General features: G+C 35.4%; 2 protein-coding genes across 2 annotated transcripts in view; one reads left to right on the top strand and one right to left on the bottom strand.

The window, feature by feature from the left end:
* Nucleotides 1-16,051, top strand: part of LOC143916237 (methyltransferase-like protein 25B) — a 588,188-nt gene that overhangs the window by 129,006 nt on the left and 443,131 nt on the right. The gene's annotated exons all lie outside the window — the stretch shown is intronic.
* On the bottom strand, nucleotides 1,028-3,308 carry LOC143910844 (myrosinase 1-like). Its single transcript, XM_077429446.1, has 6 exons — nucleotides 3,148-3,308; nucleotides 2,460-3,032; nucleotides 2,296-2,390; nucleotides 1,900-2,205; nucleotides 1,336-1,574; nucleotides 1,028-1,215 (listed from the first exon to the last, which is right to left on the bottom strand). The coding sequence occupies exons 1-6, from the start codon at nucleotides 3,293-3,295 to the stop codon at nucleotides 1,098-1,100; spliced, it is 1,479 nt and encodes a 492-aa protein (XP_077285572.1). The 5' UTR covers nucleotides 3,296-3,308; the 3' UTR covers nucleotides 1,028-1,097.

Genomic DNA, 16,051 nt, shown 5'->3' on the forward strand with positions numbered 1-16,051 from the left:
CAACTAGTCGGCTGACAAAGTTGCACGGTGCGGCCCGGCCCTCAAATTCCTTAATATCTTTCACGGCCTCTCTGGACTATGTCGTGTTCCAGCACGACGCAGTAACACTTTACAGCCAGTACAACAACATTTTAATTCATCTTTCACCATACAAGTTAGTGGGGCCTTCGACACAGTCAATATTACTTACAATATCACCCTTTTGGATATGGGTAATATTGACTCTATCGAAGGCCCCAATAGATCGTCCATCCAACTAATAAACGAATATCGTTAATAAATAAAATATATGTATTATTAAACATATATTTTAGAATTTTAGAGGAGGGGCTGCAGCCCGACAGCCAAATAGGACGAGCCGCCACTGATTCTGATGTAGCTAAAATGCAGACAAAATACATTTTTTTTATTTATACTTAATTGACTTTCTCTAGGCTTACCAACTTTTTATCAGGCCCTGCTTTTAGGAAAGTGCGAGAACAGTTTAGAAAGAATCTAGTAGTTTGTTTTATTCTAGATTTTTACAGGTATGGGTGTATTTACTCTTGCTTTTTAGTTCACAGGTGTTTGAATCACGCACTTTTGATAGTGTTTTAATGTGTAATTTATAATTTAGATCATCACATACATACCAAGGCGGCCCATACCTCTTAGTAATATATTTAATTACATTAGTTTAAGCCGGGATCATAATTTTGATTGAAACCCCAATCATTGAAATCTGTTTGATTGAAACCCCAATCATTGAAATCATTTTGATTGAAATTTTAATCCCACACATTTATACATTTGTTATTGTTTAAATTGCCTTTTTATTTTAATAAATTAATTGTATTTAATTTATTATATATTTATTTAATTATTTATTATATTTTAATAAATTAATTGTATTTAATTTATTATATATTTATTTAATTATTTATTATATTTTAGTACATTATTTGTTTATATACATTTATTTTACTTGACTTTTTTTAATATAGTTTTTTTACTAAAGTTTTTTATATACATTTATTTTTTATATTTTAGTACATTATTTTTTTTATACATTTATTTTGTTACATGAGTTTTTTTACTAAAGTTTTTTATAAACATTTTTAGTCTCGTTCAATAGTCCTGGTTTCCAGAATTGACTTATAATACATTGCTGATGCTTTCGGTGTTCTCGTTCTCATCGGATCGTTGAAGTCTACGTGATACAATCCGTATCTTTGTCTGAATAAAAAAAGTAAAAATTGATGATTTTGATCGCAAAATTACTATGAATGACATACAATTTTTATATACAAAATGTCAAAAATTATGTAATATTCTGGTAATATTTTTATTTCTTACGTGTATCCATCGGACCATTCAAAGTTGTCCATCAAACTCCACGCTGTGTAAGCAGTAACGTTGCAGCCATCTTCCATAGCATCTAAAAGAGCGTTCATATATCCATTGTAGTAATTAATACGATCAACGTCATCCTTATCGTCCCGATCAGGAAAGCCGTTCTCAAATACGATAATCTCCGGGCTGTTGTAACTATTCCTGATCCAGTTGAGCAAATTTCTGAATCCCCAAGGTACCACCTGAAATCGAGTTTGTTGAGATAATCAACTACAACTTTTTATTTTTATTTTATTATACCGCAGTGGCATTAAATGCCACTGGTAAAGGTTAGGAAAAAGAAAAGTGTAAAGGTTGCCAATTTGTTGGAATCGTTTCAAAGAAAATCAGATAAATTGGCAAACTCTCACAGGAAACGATCTACCTGAAGTCACATATCCAAGTTCTGGCCAGCAGCAACCGGCGGGATTAAACCCGTGATTACTTTGTTCGAAATAACTTACCACTAGTATACGCTGCTGGTAAATTATAATAATAATCTCAAACCAAATTGATATATGTACATACTTTGAGCCAATCTGCTTCAGAGCCGGGCCAAGCTGGATCAACGAACTTTTCTACACCCAAGTCATCGTCAAAGCTAACTTTTGATGATTTCAATGCCATTGTAGGCATTCTGACGAAATTTGTACTGTAATGATTCAAGCCGAAGAAATCGCACGTTCCTTTAAGGTAAGCTACTTCTTCTGATGTGAATTCTGGAAGGCGAGATCTAGGATAACCTTGTTCTGAACTTTTCTGATTAACTCTGTCCTTCAGGATTTGGCTATAGTCACCCTCACTTGAAAATACTGGATGCCCAAACCAACCGAGCTAGAATATTTGTAAAAAATGTGTTATAAAGCAAACAGTTTCAGTTTCTAGCTGTGACAGATCATTAGATTTGCCTTAAAAGTAGCTTACTTCGAATTGCATAGCTCTTTCGGCTGCTTCACGATCTGCTGGCGATTGGGAAGCTGCTTCATGGTAGTTTGTATTCAGCGTCCATCCAATCCGTCCTAAAATGTGTTATTTCAATGTGAGCATATATTTGAAATGAACAAAACAAAAAAATAAACGGAACCAACCGTTTTGGGTGGGCCTGTATACATCGTCGTAGAGATGGTAAGCCTTGGCGTGAGCTTTGAGCAAGCTATGACCGCAAAGGTAATCGGCGATTCCAGACATGTCTAGTGCTGGGGCTTTTTCAATCATACCATAGCCTTGGTAACAGATGACCCATGGTTCGTTGAAGGTTAACCAATGCTTAACTCTGTCACCGAAAGCTTCGAAAGCAACTTTGGCGAAGTCGGTGTAGTAGTCGGCCATCATTGGATTGGCCCAACCACCCAGATCTTGAAGACGCTGGGGAAGGTCCCAATGGTATATGGTGACGTATGGCGTGATATTGGCCTCTAAGAGGTCGTTTATCAAGGTGTTGTAATAAGCGATACCATCTTGGCTCAGTCTGTTTGAAAATCCATCTGGAAGGATTCTGGTCCACGAGATGGAGAATCGGTAATAGTCCACACCCAGCTCCTTGAGCATTTCTATATCTCGCCTGTGTTGGTTGTACGAATCGCAAGCTACATCTCCATTACTTCTGTCTCTGATTGAATCCGTAGTATGGGTGAAACGATCCCATATGTTTTCGCCCTTATCTGAAACGATCAATACAATGCCTCGCTCAAACATTTCATATATATGTATTACATTACTTCAAATGCCAATCGGTCAATTTGGTTCTTAAATTCTATACGTTTATATTTATTTTACCTGAGACGTTCCATGCTCCTTCTACTTGGTAGGATGCTGTTGCTACGCCGAAAGATATAGTATCAGGAAATCTCCTCACTTCTCCCTCTACAGTAAAGATACTCGTAGCGAGGAAGCACAGAAGTGCTACAACGTTAGCGAACGCCATGATACGACTGTATGAACCTATTTCACGATTTACTGGCCTATTTATTTAAACCGATAGATTGCTATCGGTAGCAATTATTGTTTTCTTATCACAAAGCTTTTTTAGATAATAAATAAATTGCATATATTCAAAATTTATAAAGATAATTTATATGAAATATTTGTTTCTATAAAATAATTTTACTTGTTGAATAACTTAATGGTTTTGTGTCACAGGCGATAAATTCAATGAAGAGGATAAAGGTAGAATTCAAAACCTGTTACCCGGCTCTCTTTGGGTTATCGAGGGGTTAAAACGCTGCGCAGATGTTTGTAAAAGGGCGCGTGCCTCACTTTGAGGTCATTCTCAGGATGAGAGCGGCCTCCCTACGTCGTTATGTATTTTTATCGTTAAATAGCTTGCCTGCTATCGCATCTTCTCATTTCCGCTCATCTCTATATGTTCGGTGAATGGAATTACTTCACCGACCGCCATGAATTGACTCTTATTATTATTATTTATTATTTAATATTATTATTATTATATGTACAATAGTGTTATGCCCATTGAAACGGGTGCTTTCGGATTGATACATGATTTAAAATAAAGTTACAATATGAATAGTAATAATGAAACAGAAATCGGGAATCGGTTATGCCAATTAAATTATGCAATAAAAAAAAATAGTAAAATTATAAAACCCGAAGTCAACATCGAAGTCGAAATCGGAATCGGGAATCGGATAATATGAAAAGTACGTATTTTTACATCGCGTGACGCAAGCAAAAATATTTATGAGCTATGTATGTTTGATTTACAAAACCCACAATTATGTATAAACAAACCCTTCATTGACTTCGCAACCTTGAATATTATAAATTACATATACATATATGTAGATCGCAATTAAATTATGTGCTATTTAGAACGCTTCCTTTATCAGCCGTAATGGTCTACTGGTCTAAAGCGCAGTCGAGCGAAAGATCGGCCCGGGTTCGATCCGTGGTCCGAGACATCGAATTAATTTTATTTTTCAAATATCGTTAAAATATAATTAATTTTAATTAAAAACTATATATTTAATTGTTTAACATGAAAACAAAAAAATGGTTCAAAACCTCGCTAAGTAAAATTATTATTTCGTATATTGCGAGAAGGAAAATATTTCAATTAATGTTTAAAAAGAAAGGCCAATTGAAAATTCGACGTTGGCTGCGTCGTTAATTCTCTGAACTCAGGTATACCTATGAAAGGATATTTGTTTTCGCGCATAGGTACGCGGGATCGATTCCGATTGCATTTATACAAAGTTTAGGCTTTTTATCGATTCATTATTATGTTCGGCTAGCATTAGGACACACAAAATATATTATTATTATCAGTCACACAAAATATATTATTATTATAATTATTTATATATTATTTATACGGACGATGGGGACTGTACTATTCTCACTATCGTTGGGAGTAATTATTATTATGAATTTCTTATCAAATATCGAATATTATGAAATACAAACACGTTAAAATGGACGATTTGCAAGTGTTACATATTATAGTGACAAAAAACAAATACACACGTTATTATGATTTGACGTCTGATATATTTGTTCGATTTTTTTGATTATCATGATCCATTTGTAATTTTGAATAAAGATTCATTGATTTGATTGTAAATAGCTCAAATTTGAATTAAAAAAATGTGGATTACGGATTATTGATATTATGATCATCAAAAATGCGATATCAAATGATCTAGTGAATACTATCTATCAATCAAAGTTATTACGATTACTAAATCAATTTGATCGACCATTTAATATATTATAATTTTTAATGTAACGAATCGTGCTTAATTGGCTATTAATATATTTTAAATCATGTAAGTCATGTTAAGAACAGCATTTATAAAAATGAAGGCGGCGCTTACAAACAAGCATCTCAATCTTCATACGCGGTTGAGATTCGCGAAGAGCTACGTCTGGACAGTATTACTACACGGATGTGAGACGTGGACTCTGAAGACCAAGATGATCAGCCGCATCGAAGCTTTTGAGATGTGGGTCTACATCAGTGGCGTATATTGGGTGTGTGCTAGGTGTGCGGCGCACACCCGTGAAAACCAAAGACCACATAAAGTAGTATTTTAATACAAAATAATGTGTTGTTGTATAAACAGGCATTGATGTGTATGGCAGTGGCGTATATTGGGTGTGTGCTAGGTGTGCGGCGCACACCCGTGAAAACCAAAGACCACATAAAGTAGTATTTTAATACAAAATAATGTGTTGTTGTATAAACAGGCATTGATGTGTATGGTGTATTTACCGCGTGCGCTTGGTCGTGTATGGTGTGGTGTGCAGTCTGCAGCGTGTTGTGTGATGTGTGTATGTAGTTTGTGCGCCGCGACGAGAGAATACCGATGCCGTGCAGCAAATTGGTGGGTATGGTTGGAGTGTGCAGGCGGATATTCGCTTGTATAGGTTTGTTCGCGATATTAAGACGCACGGTGTGCTACGACTTCAGAGCACCGCGCACCGCACCGCACCACTCGGCAATTGACCGAATGCGATGCGACACGTGGTCTCGTACTTTTTCGCACATTCGTATTTTTATGGTCATATTATTACCTCTAATAACTAATAATGGCTAACAGTGTTCAAGACATTTTAACTATTCCGTTTTCAAATAGAAGTTTTGAGATAAAATTAAAAATAATTAAATATGGGAAACCGTGTCCGTCTCTTCCAAATTTATCCAGTTTGCATAAAGAAAAAACAAAAGCTTACACTAGACATTTTTGCGTTTCAAATTATAAAAAATTCGAATGGATTACAGGCTGTGAAATTCGATCCAAACTTTTCTGCTGGCCATGTTTATTGTTCTCCAAAGATATTAATGTGTGGAACAAAGAAGGATTTGCTGATCTCAACCATTTGACAGCAGCACTGAAGAAACACGAAGGATCGCAGGCACACGTTCAATCATTTCTTTCCATACAAATGTTTGGCAAACAACGAATCGACGTATTAATTGACAGTCAACGTAAAACCGAAATAAGTCGACATAATGAACAAGTAAATAAAAATAGAGATGTTTTAAAACGAATTATTAACGCAATAATCTATCTAGGAAAACAAGAACTGTCCCTGCGAGGTCACGACGAGTCATGTAATTCCGTAAACAAAGGCAATTACATTGAATATCTAAATGCTCTTCGAGAATATGATTCTGTTTTAGATACTCATTTAAATACTGCTACTACCTTTCGTGGTACTTCTCCAAGTATACAAAATGACATAATCGAAGCAATCGCTCATGTTATTAAAGTTCATATAAAAAATGAAGTAGAGTCAGCAAGTTTTGTTGCTATTATTCTCGATGAAACTTCAGATATAATGACAAAATCACAGCTCTCAACAGTTTTACGTTTTGTATGTAAAGGCAATGTACATGAACGGTTTATTAGTTTTACAGACGTTAGTGCTGATAAAACATCTAATGGTCTATTCCGTCACGTGGTGAACATAGTTGAAGAATTTAAAATTCAAGACAAATTGGTTGGACAGACTTATGATGGAGCAAGTGTAATGAGTGGACACGTAAATGGTTTGCAATCCAAAGTCCTCAATGCTTATCCTTTTGCTCTTTTTACACACTGTTATGCTCATGTATTGAATTTAGTATTGCAGCAAGGTCTTTCTGATATTAAAGAAAGTAAATCATTTTTTCAAACTTTAAATGGATTGTCTACATACTTTTCAAAATCTTCCAAAAGAGTATTCGCTTTACAGGAATTTGTGACAAAAAGACTTCCCTCTGTAGCACCCACAAGGTGGAATTTTACATCTCGTTTAAGTAGCACAGTACAACAATACAGAAGTCAATTTACAGATTTTTTTCGACATGTTATAGAAAATTGTGAATTATGGGACACAGATACTGTTATAAAAGCACGAGGGTTTTTAGGCTTTTTAGAGGATTTTCAAACAATTAAACTTCTTCAAATTTTTTCAAAACTGTTTGGAATAACTGATGTTTTGTATAACATTCTTCAATCTAAATCTTCGGACGTTTTATATTGTTGTAAAAAAATTAATGATGTTTTGCAGCAACTGAAATACGAAAGGGATAATAATTTTGAAATGTTATGGAATAATTATTTAAATGAAAAAAATGATGATCATGATCGTAGGCCACAAAGATTAAAAAATTATTCAGAAGTAGAAGATAAAACTTCATTTCGTCAATTATATTTCAAAATAGTTGATAGCATAATCGCACAAGTCGAATGTAGATATTCTTCACTTTCCAAATTAGAATATTTCCACCTTCTTTGTAATGATAAATATGACGAATATAAAGAAAATTTTCCAAATGTTTTAATTAATAAATTAAAAGATTTTTATGGATCACTGTTTGATTATATTCGATTGAAAAACGAACTCATTGTGCTATATTCCAGCTCTGAATTTTCAGAGAAACCTGTTCATGAATTAATACAATTCATGACAAAAAATAACCTCAAATCTGGTTTTAAAGAGGTGTTTAAGCTGGGAGAATTAATATTAACGATACCAAGCAGTACAGCTTCAGCAGAACGTTCTTTTTCGGCGCTGAAAAGAATAAAAACTTGCTATAGAGGTACGCAAGGTCAAGATAGATTATGTGGCCTTAGCTTAATTTCAATAGAAAAAAAGTTATTGGTGGAATTAAAACAGAAAGACACATTCTATGCAGACGTGATTGAAAAGTTTATGTCTCAGAAACGTCGCATTGAACTTATGTATAAATAACTAATAAATTAAACATTTTTGTAATGCAAAACGAGTATTTTTTTTTAATTGCTAATTTTATACCCTATGCCCTACGGCATACACAGCACACCCGGTATTAACACCCACCGTCCGCCACTGGTGTATGGTGTATTTACCGCGTGCGCTAAATGTATGGTGTGGTGTATGGTGTGGTGTGCAGTCTGCAGCGTGTTGTGTGATGTTAGATGTAGTTTGTGCGCCGCGACGAGAGAATACCTATGCCGTGCAGCAAATTGGTGGGTTTGGTTGGAGTGTGCAGGCGGATATTCGCTTGTATAGGTTTGTTCGCGATATTAAGACGTACGGTGTGCTACGACTTCAGAGCACCGCGCAACAGTCGGCAATTGACCAATGCGATGCGGCACGTGGTCTCGTACTTTTTCGCACATTCGTATTTTTATGGTCATATTATTACCTCTAATAACTAATAATGGCTAACAGTGTTCAAGACATTTTAACTATTCCGTTTTCAAATAGAAGTTTTGAGATAAAATTAAAAATAATTAAAGATGGGAAACCGTGTCCGTCTCTTCCAAATTTATCCAGTTTGCATAAAGAAAAAACAAAAGTTTACACTAGACATTTTTGCGTTTCAAATTATAAAAAATTCGAATGGATTACAGGCTGTGAAATTCGATCCAAACTTTTCTGCTGGCCATGTTTATTGTTCTCCAAAGATATTAATGTGTGGAACAAAGAAGGATTTGCTGATCTCAACCATTTGACAGCAGCACTGAAGAAACACGAAGGATCGCAGGCACACGTTCAATCATTTCTTTCCATACAAATGTTTGGCAAACAACGAATCGAAGTATTAATTGACAGTCAACGTAAAGCCGAAATAAGTCGACATAATGAACAAGTAAATAAAAATAGAGATGTTTTAAAACGAATTATTAACGCAATAATCTATCTAGGAAAACAAGAACTGTCCCTGCGAGGTCACGACGAGTCATGTAATTCCGTAAACAAAGGCAATTACATTGAATATCTAAATGCTCTTCGAGAATATGATTCTGTTTTAGATACTCATTTAAATACTGCTACTACCTTTCGTTGTACTTCTCCAAGTATACAAAATGACATAATCGAAGCAATCGCTCATGTTATTAAAGTTCATATAAAAAATGAAGTAGAGTCAGCAAGTTTTGTTGCTATTATTCTCGATGAAACTTCAGATATAATGACAAAATCACAGCTCTCAACAGTTTTACGTTTTGTATGTAAAGGCAATGTACATGAACGGTTTATTAGTTTTACAGACGTTAGTGCTGATAAAACATCTAATGGTCTATTCCGTCACGTGGTGAACATAGTTGAAGAATTTAAAATTCAAGACAAATTGGTTGGACAGACTTATGATGGAGCAAGTGTAATGAGTGGACACGTAAATGGTTTGCAATCCAAAGTCCTCAATGCTTATCCTTTTGCTCTTTTTACACACTGTTATGCTCATGTATTGAATTTAGTATTGCAGCAAGGTCTTTCTGATATTAAAGAAAGTAAATCATATTTTCAAACTTTAAATGGATTGTCTACATACTTTTCAATATCTTCCAAAAGAGTATTCGCTTTACAGGAATTTGTGACAAAAAGACTTCCCTCTGTAGCACCCACAAGGTGGAATTTTACATCTCGTTTAAGTAGCACAGTACAACAATACAGAAGTCAATTTACAGATTTTTTTCGACATGTTATAGAAAATTGTGAATTATGGGACACAGATACTGTTATAAAAGCACGAGGGTTTTTAGGCTTTTTAGAGGATTTTCAAACAATTAAACTTCTTCAAATTTTTTCAAAACTGTTTGGAATAACTGATGTTTTGTATAACATTCTTCAATCTAAATCTTCGGACGTTTTATATTGTTGTAAAAAAATTAATCATGTTTTGCAGCAACTGAAATACGAAAGGGATAATAATTTTGAAATGTTATGGAATAATTATTTAAATGAAAAAAATGATGATCATGATCGTAGGCCACAAAGATTAAAAAATTATTCAGAAATAGAAGATAAAACTTCATTTCGTCAATTATATTTCAAAATAGTTGATAGCATAATCGCACAAGTCGAATGTAGATATTCTTCACTTTCCAAATTAGAATATTTCCACCTTCTTTGTAATGATAAATATGACGAATATAAAGAAAATTTTCCAAATGTTTTAATTAATAAATTAAAAGATTTTTATGGATCACTGTTTGATTATATTCGATTGAAAAACGAACTCATCGTGCTATATTCCAGCTCTGAATTTTCAGAGAAACCTGTTCATGAATTAATACAATTCATGACAAAAAATAACCTCGAATCTGGTTTTAAAGAGGTGTTTAAGCTGGGAGAATTAATATTAACGATACCAAGCAGTACAGCTTCAGCAGAACGTTCTTTTTCGGCGCTGAAAAGAATAAAAACTTGCTATAGAGGTACGCAAGGTCAAGATAGATTATGTGGCCTTAGCTTAATTTCAATAGAAAAAAAGTTATTGGTGGAATTAAAACAGAAAGACACATTCTATGCATACGTGATTGAAAAGTTTATGTCTCAGAAACGTCGCATTGAACTTATGTATAAATAACTAATAAATTAAACATTTTTGTAATGCAAAACGAGTATTTTTTTTTAATTGCTAATTTTATACCCTACGCCCTACGGCATACACAGCACACCCGGTATTAACACCCACCGTCTGCCACTGGTCTACATGCGTATGCTGAAGATTCCGTGGACCAAAAAGATATCAAACGAAGCTGTCCTCGGCATGATGGGGAGAGGCAGGGAACTTGTTTCTGTCATCAAGCGGAGAAAGATGGAGTACCTCGGACACATGATACGGGGTCCAAAATACAAATTTCTCCGTGTGATAACCATGGGGAAAATAGATGGAAAAAAATGGATTGGCAGGAAAAAGTTATCGTGGCTTCGAAACATGCGTATGTGGACCGATATGAGCGCCGAAGAGTTATCCCGAGCCGCTGAAGACCGATGCAGATATCTTCAAATAATCGACGAGGTGGTCGCCAACGTCCGGATGTGGACAAGGCATTAACAAGAAGAATAATAAAAACTCTTTTATGAACAGGTTTAAATATTTTTTTTTTACTTATAAATATTAATGTAAAACAATAGATACTCTTGGGTATCCAAAAGTTAAAAGTTTTATTTTATGGTAAAGAATGCATTTATGTAAATTATTTATACGTTGTTATGATCTCATAAACAAGGATATTTAATACGGAAGCTTATCTACTTCCTAACAAAAATGACCACGTACAAAATCAATTGACAAATTAATAACCAAAGGAGATATCAAAGTAACGATGAACGGAAACCATTATCGATAAGGATAACTAACAATAAAGTTATCCTTCTGGTATAAAAGAGGACGTCCAAACCTCAGTAAATCAGATTACCCTGAACAGCACCGAGGCATTAATCCCAGCTTCACTCAAACTGAAGTCCTCGAAGAAATAATTCGCCTTGGCTACAAAGCCACTAAAGCCACCGTCATGAAATCTCGTCGTAACAAGTATAACATGCAGTGGCGTATATTGGGTGTGTGCTAGGTGTGCGGCGCACACCCGTGAAAACCAAAGACCACATAAAGTAGTATTTTAATACAAAATAATGTGTTGTTGTATAAACAGGCATTGATGTGTATGGTGTATTTACCGCGTGCGCTAAATGTATGGTGTATGGTGTGGTGTGCAGTCTGCAGCGTGTTGTGTGATGTTAGATGTAGTTTGTGCGCCGCGACGAGAGAATACCTATGCCGTGCAGCAAATTGGTGGGTTTGGTTGGAGTGTGCAGGCGGATATTCGCTTGTATAGGTTTGTTCGCGATATTAAGACGTACGGTGTGCTACGACTTCAGAGCACCGCGCACCGCACCGCACCGCACCGCACCGCACCGCACCGCACCGCACCGCACCGCACCACTCGGCAATTGACCGAATGCGATGCGGCACGTGCTCTCGTACTTTTTCGCACATTCGTATTTTTATGGTCATTCGTATCTCAGTCATACCTCTAATAACTAATAATGGCTAACAGTGTTCAAGACATTTTAACTATTCCGTTTTCAAATAGAAGTTTTGAGATAAAATTAAAAATAATTAAAGATGGGAAACCGTGTCCGTCTCTTCCAAATTTATCCAGTTTGCATAAAGAAAAAACAAAAGTTTACACTAGACATTTTTGCGTTTCAAATTATAAAAAATTCGAATGGATTACAGGCTGTGAAATTCGATCCAAACTTTTCTGCTGGCCATGTTTATTGTTCTCCAAAGATATTAATGTGTGGAACAAAGAAGGATTTGCTGATCTCAACCATTTGACAGCAGCACTGAAGAAACACGAAGGATCGCAGGCACACGTTCAATCATTTCTTTCCATACAAATGTTTGGCAAACAACGAATCGACGTATTAATTGACAGTCAACGTAAAGCCGAAATAAGTCGACATAATGAACAAGTAAATAAAAATAGAGATGTTTTAAAACGAATTATTAACGCAATAATCTATCTAGGAAAACAAGAACTGTCCCTGCGAGGTCACGACGAGTCATGTAATTCCGTAAACAAAGGCAATTACATTGAATATCTAAATGCTCTTCGAGAATATGATTCTGTTTTAGATACTCATTTAAATACTGCGACTACCTTTCGTGGTACTTCTCCAAGTATACAAAATGACATAATCGAAGCAATCGCTCATGTTATTAAAGTTCATATAAAAAATGAAGTAGAGTCAGCAAGTTTTGTTGCTATTATTCTCGATGAAACTTCAGATATAATGACAAAATCACAGCTCTCAACAGTTTTACGTTTTGTATGTAAAGGCAATGTACATGAACGGTTTATTAGTTTTACAGACGTTAGTGCTGATAAAACATCTAATGGTCTATTCCGTCACGTGGTGAACATAGTTGAAGAATTTAAAATTCAAGACAAATTGGTTGGACAGACTTATGATGGAGCAAGTGTAATGAGTGGACACGTAAATGGTTTGCAATCCAAAGTCCTCAATGCTTATCCTTTTGCTCTTTTTACACACTGTTATGCTCATGTATTGAATTTAGTATTGCAGCAAGGTCTTTCTGATATTAAAGAAAGTAAATCATTTTTTCAAACTTTAAATGGATTGTCTACATACTTTTCAAAATCTTCCAAAAGAGTATTCGCTTTACAGGAATTTGTGACAAAAAGACTTCCCTCTGTAGCACCCACAAGGTGGAATTTTACATCTCGTTTAAGTAGCACAGTACAACAATACAGAAGTCAATTTACAGATTTTTTTCGACATGTTATAGAAAATTGTGAATTATGGGACACAGATACTGTTATAAAAGCACGAGGGTTTTTAGGCTTTTTAGAGGATTTTCAAACAATTAAACTTCTTCAAATTTTTTCAAAACTGTTTGGAATAACTGATGTTTTGTATAACATTCTTCAATCTAAATCTTCGGACGTTTTATATTGTTGTAAAAAAATTAATCATGTTTTGCAGCAACTGAAATACGAAAGGGATTATAATTATTTAAATGAAAAAAATGATGATCATGATCGTAGGCCACAAAGATTAAAAAATTATTCAGAAGTAGAAGATAAAACTTCATTTCGTCAATTATATTTCAAAATAGTTGATAGCATAATCGCACAAGTCGAATGTAGATATTCTTCACTTTCCAAATTAGAATATTTCCACCTTCTTTGTAATGATAAATATGACGAATATAAAGAAAATTTTCCAAATGTTTTAATTAATAAATTAAAAGATTTTTATGGATCACTGTTTGATTATATTCGATTGAAAAACGAACTCATCGTGCTATATTCCAGCTCTGAATTTTCAGAGAAACCTGTTCATGAATTAATACAATTCATGACAAAAAATAACCTCGAATCTGGTTTTAAAGAGGTGTTTAAGCTGGGAGAATTAATATTAACGATACCAAGCAGTACAGCTTCAGCAGAACGTTCTTTTTCGGCGCTGAAAAGAATAAAAACTTGCTATAGAGGTACGCAAGGTCAAGATAGATTATGTGGCCTTAGCTTAATTTCAATAGAAAAAAAGTTATTGGTGGAATTAAAACAGAAAGACACATTCTATGCAGACGTGATTGAAAAGTTTATGTCTCAGAAACGTCGCATTGAACTTATGTATAAATAACTAATAAATTAAACATTTTTGTAATGCAAAACGAGTATTTTTTTTTAATTGCTAATTTTATACCCTACGCCCTACGGCATACACAGCACACCCGGTATTAACACCCACCGTCCGCCACTGATAACATGCCCATGTTTACGGTTGAGACCACGCGCGATGAAGAGGGAAAGAAACTATTCGACCTCTCCAGCATCTTCGGACAACAGGTTTGTACTGAATCGCTCCGTCGCGGAGACACTGTACCCCAGTGTCACCGCTACCAGGGCTTCGGACACGGCTCCTATAACTGTCACATTGACCCCCTATGCATTAAATGCGCAGGCTCACACTTGACCACCCAGTGCAACTCCAATATTACTACCCCAGTGTGTACTAGTTGCAATGGTGCACAAAAGAGGACGTCCAAACCTCAGTAAATCAGATTACCCTGAACAGCACCAACGTTATATTGTGCTTTACTTATCTACTCAAATCAGTGAAAGCCCTCGTGAAAAGCCCTAGTGAATTCTTTGTAAAGCCCTTTGTTAAACTAGCGCTTGTAACTTTAACTTCTACTTAAACATAAAAATATCTAAGTGATCTGGTAAAAAGTGTCTATAAATTTCTCTTAGATTAATGTTGTAATTAAAAAATATTGGCCTGGATGACAGAGATGTCAGATTGCTACGAAATATTTATTGCAATCAGACTGCAGTAGTACGTGTCGGTGATCAATTCACTGATGAGATTCGTATAGAACGGGGCGTCAGGCAAGGATGCATCCTATCACCTACTCTTTTTAACACCTACACCGAATCCATCTTCCACGATGCTCTCCAAGAGGCGGACGATCACCAATATAAGATATGCTGATGACACGGCACTAGTCGCTGAAAATTTAGCAGACCTGCAAAGATCTCTAGACCGTGTACATCAAGAAAGCAATCGAAGAGGTCTGCGCATAAATCTAAAGAAGACAGAATTTATGATAGTAGATAGAATGCAAACAGACACCGGGAATCTAACCTTGGATGGAGAGGTGATAGAAAGAGTAAAAAGATTCAAATACCTGGGCACCTGGCTGAATGAAGAGATGAACCCAGATGCAGATCTAAGAATCTGCATCGAGATGGCTAGAATAGCATTTATAAAAATGAAGGCGGCGCTTACAAACAAGCATCTCAATCTTCATACGCGGTTGAGATTCGCGAAGAGCTACGTCTGGACAGTATTACTACACGGATGTGAGACGTGGACTCTGAAAACCAAGATGATCAGCCGCATTGAAGCTTTTGAGATGTGGATCTATAGGCGTATGCTGAAGATTCCGTGGACCAAAAAGATATCAAACGAAGCTGTCATCGGCATGATGGGGAGAGGCAGGGAACTTGTTTCTGTCATCAAGCGGAGACAGATGGAGTACCTCGGACACATGATACTTGTGAACTTCAAGGAAGCCAATACTCCACGAATACGATGACGATGAAAAGACTTCCGCAAAACGATTAAACTCGCCAGAAAGATCCAACTCAATTTTAATAATCGCATCTGTGCACATCGAAAGGTTACTCGTCATCTGATGTGCAATCTATCATTCGAGAAAACGAGAATTACGTTTAAAGCTGCCGTTCTGTTAATCTGGCGATTTTAGAGCGGATGCACCAAACCCAAATTTTTGCTATGAACTACATATTTATAATACATATATAAGAAACAAAATACTGATATGAGGCTTTCAGGGTTCTATCTGGCTTTATAACCTCAGATACAATGATATTAGAAAAAATACACGTATCTCTGTTATAAT

The sequence above is a fragment of the Arctopsyche grandis genome, chromosome 1 (genome assembly GCF_051622035.1).
Source record: "Arctopsyche grandis isolate Sample6627 chromosome 1, ASM5162203v2, whole genome shotgun sequence".
Lineage (NCBI taxonomy): Eukaryota > Metazoa > Arthropoda > Insecta > Trichoptera > Hydropsychidae > Arctopsyche > Arctopsyche grandis.

Coding starts and splice junctions, on each gene's coding strand:
- LOC143910844 (XM_077429446.1), bottom strand. CDS start 3,295: ATGGCGTTCGCTAACGTTGTAGCACTTCTGTGCTTCCTCGCTACGAGT. Junction 1,575..1,899: donor CTGAAGCAGATTGGCTCAAA/GTATGTACATAT, acceptor ACTCGATTTCAG/GTGGTACCTTGGGGATTCAG. Junction 1,216..1,335: donor GAATGGTCCGATGGATACAC/GTAAGAAATAAA, acceptor TTTTTTATTCAG/ACAAAGATACGGATTGTATC.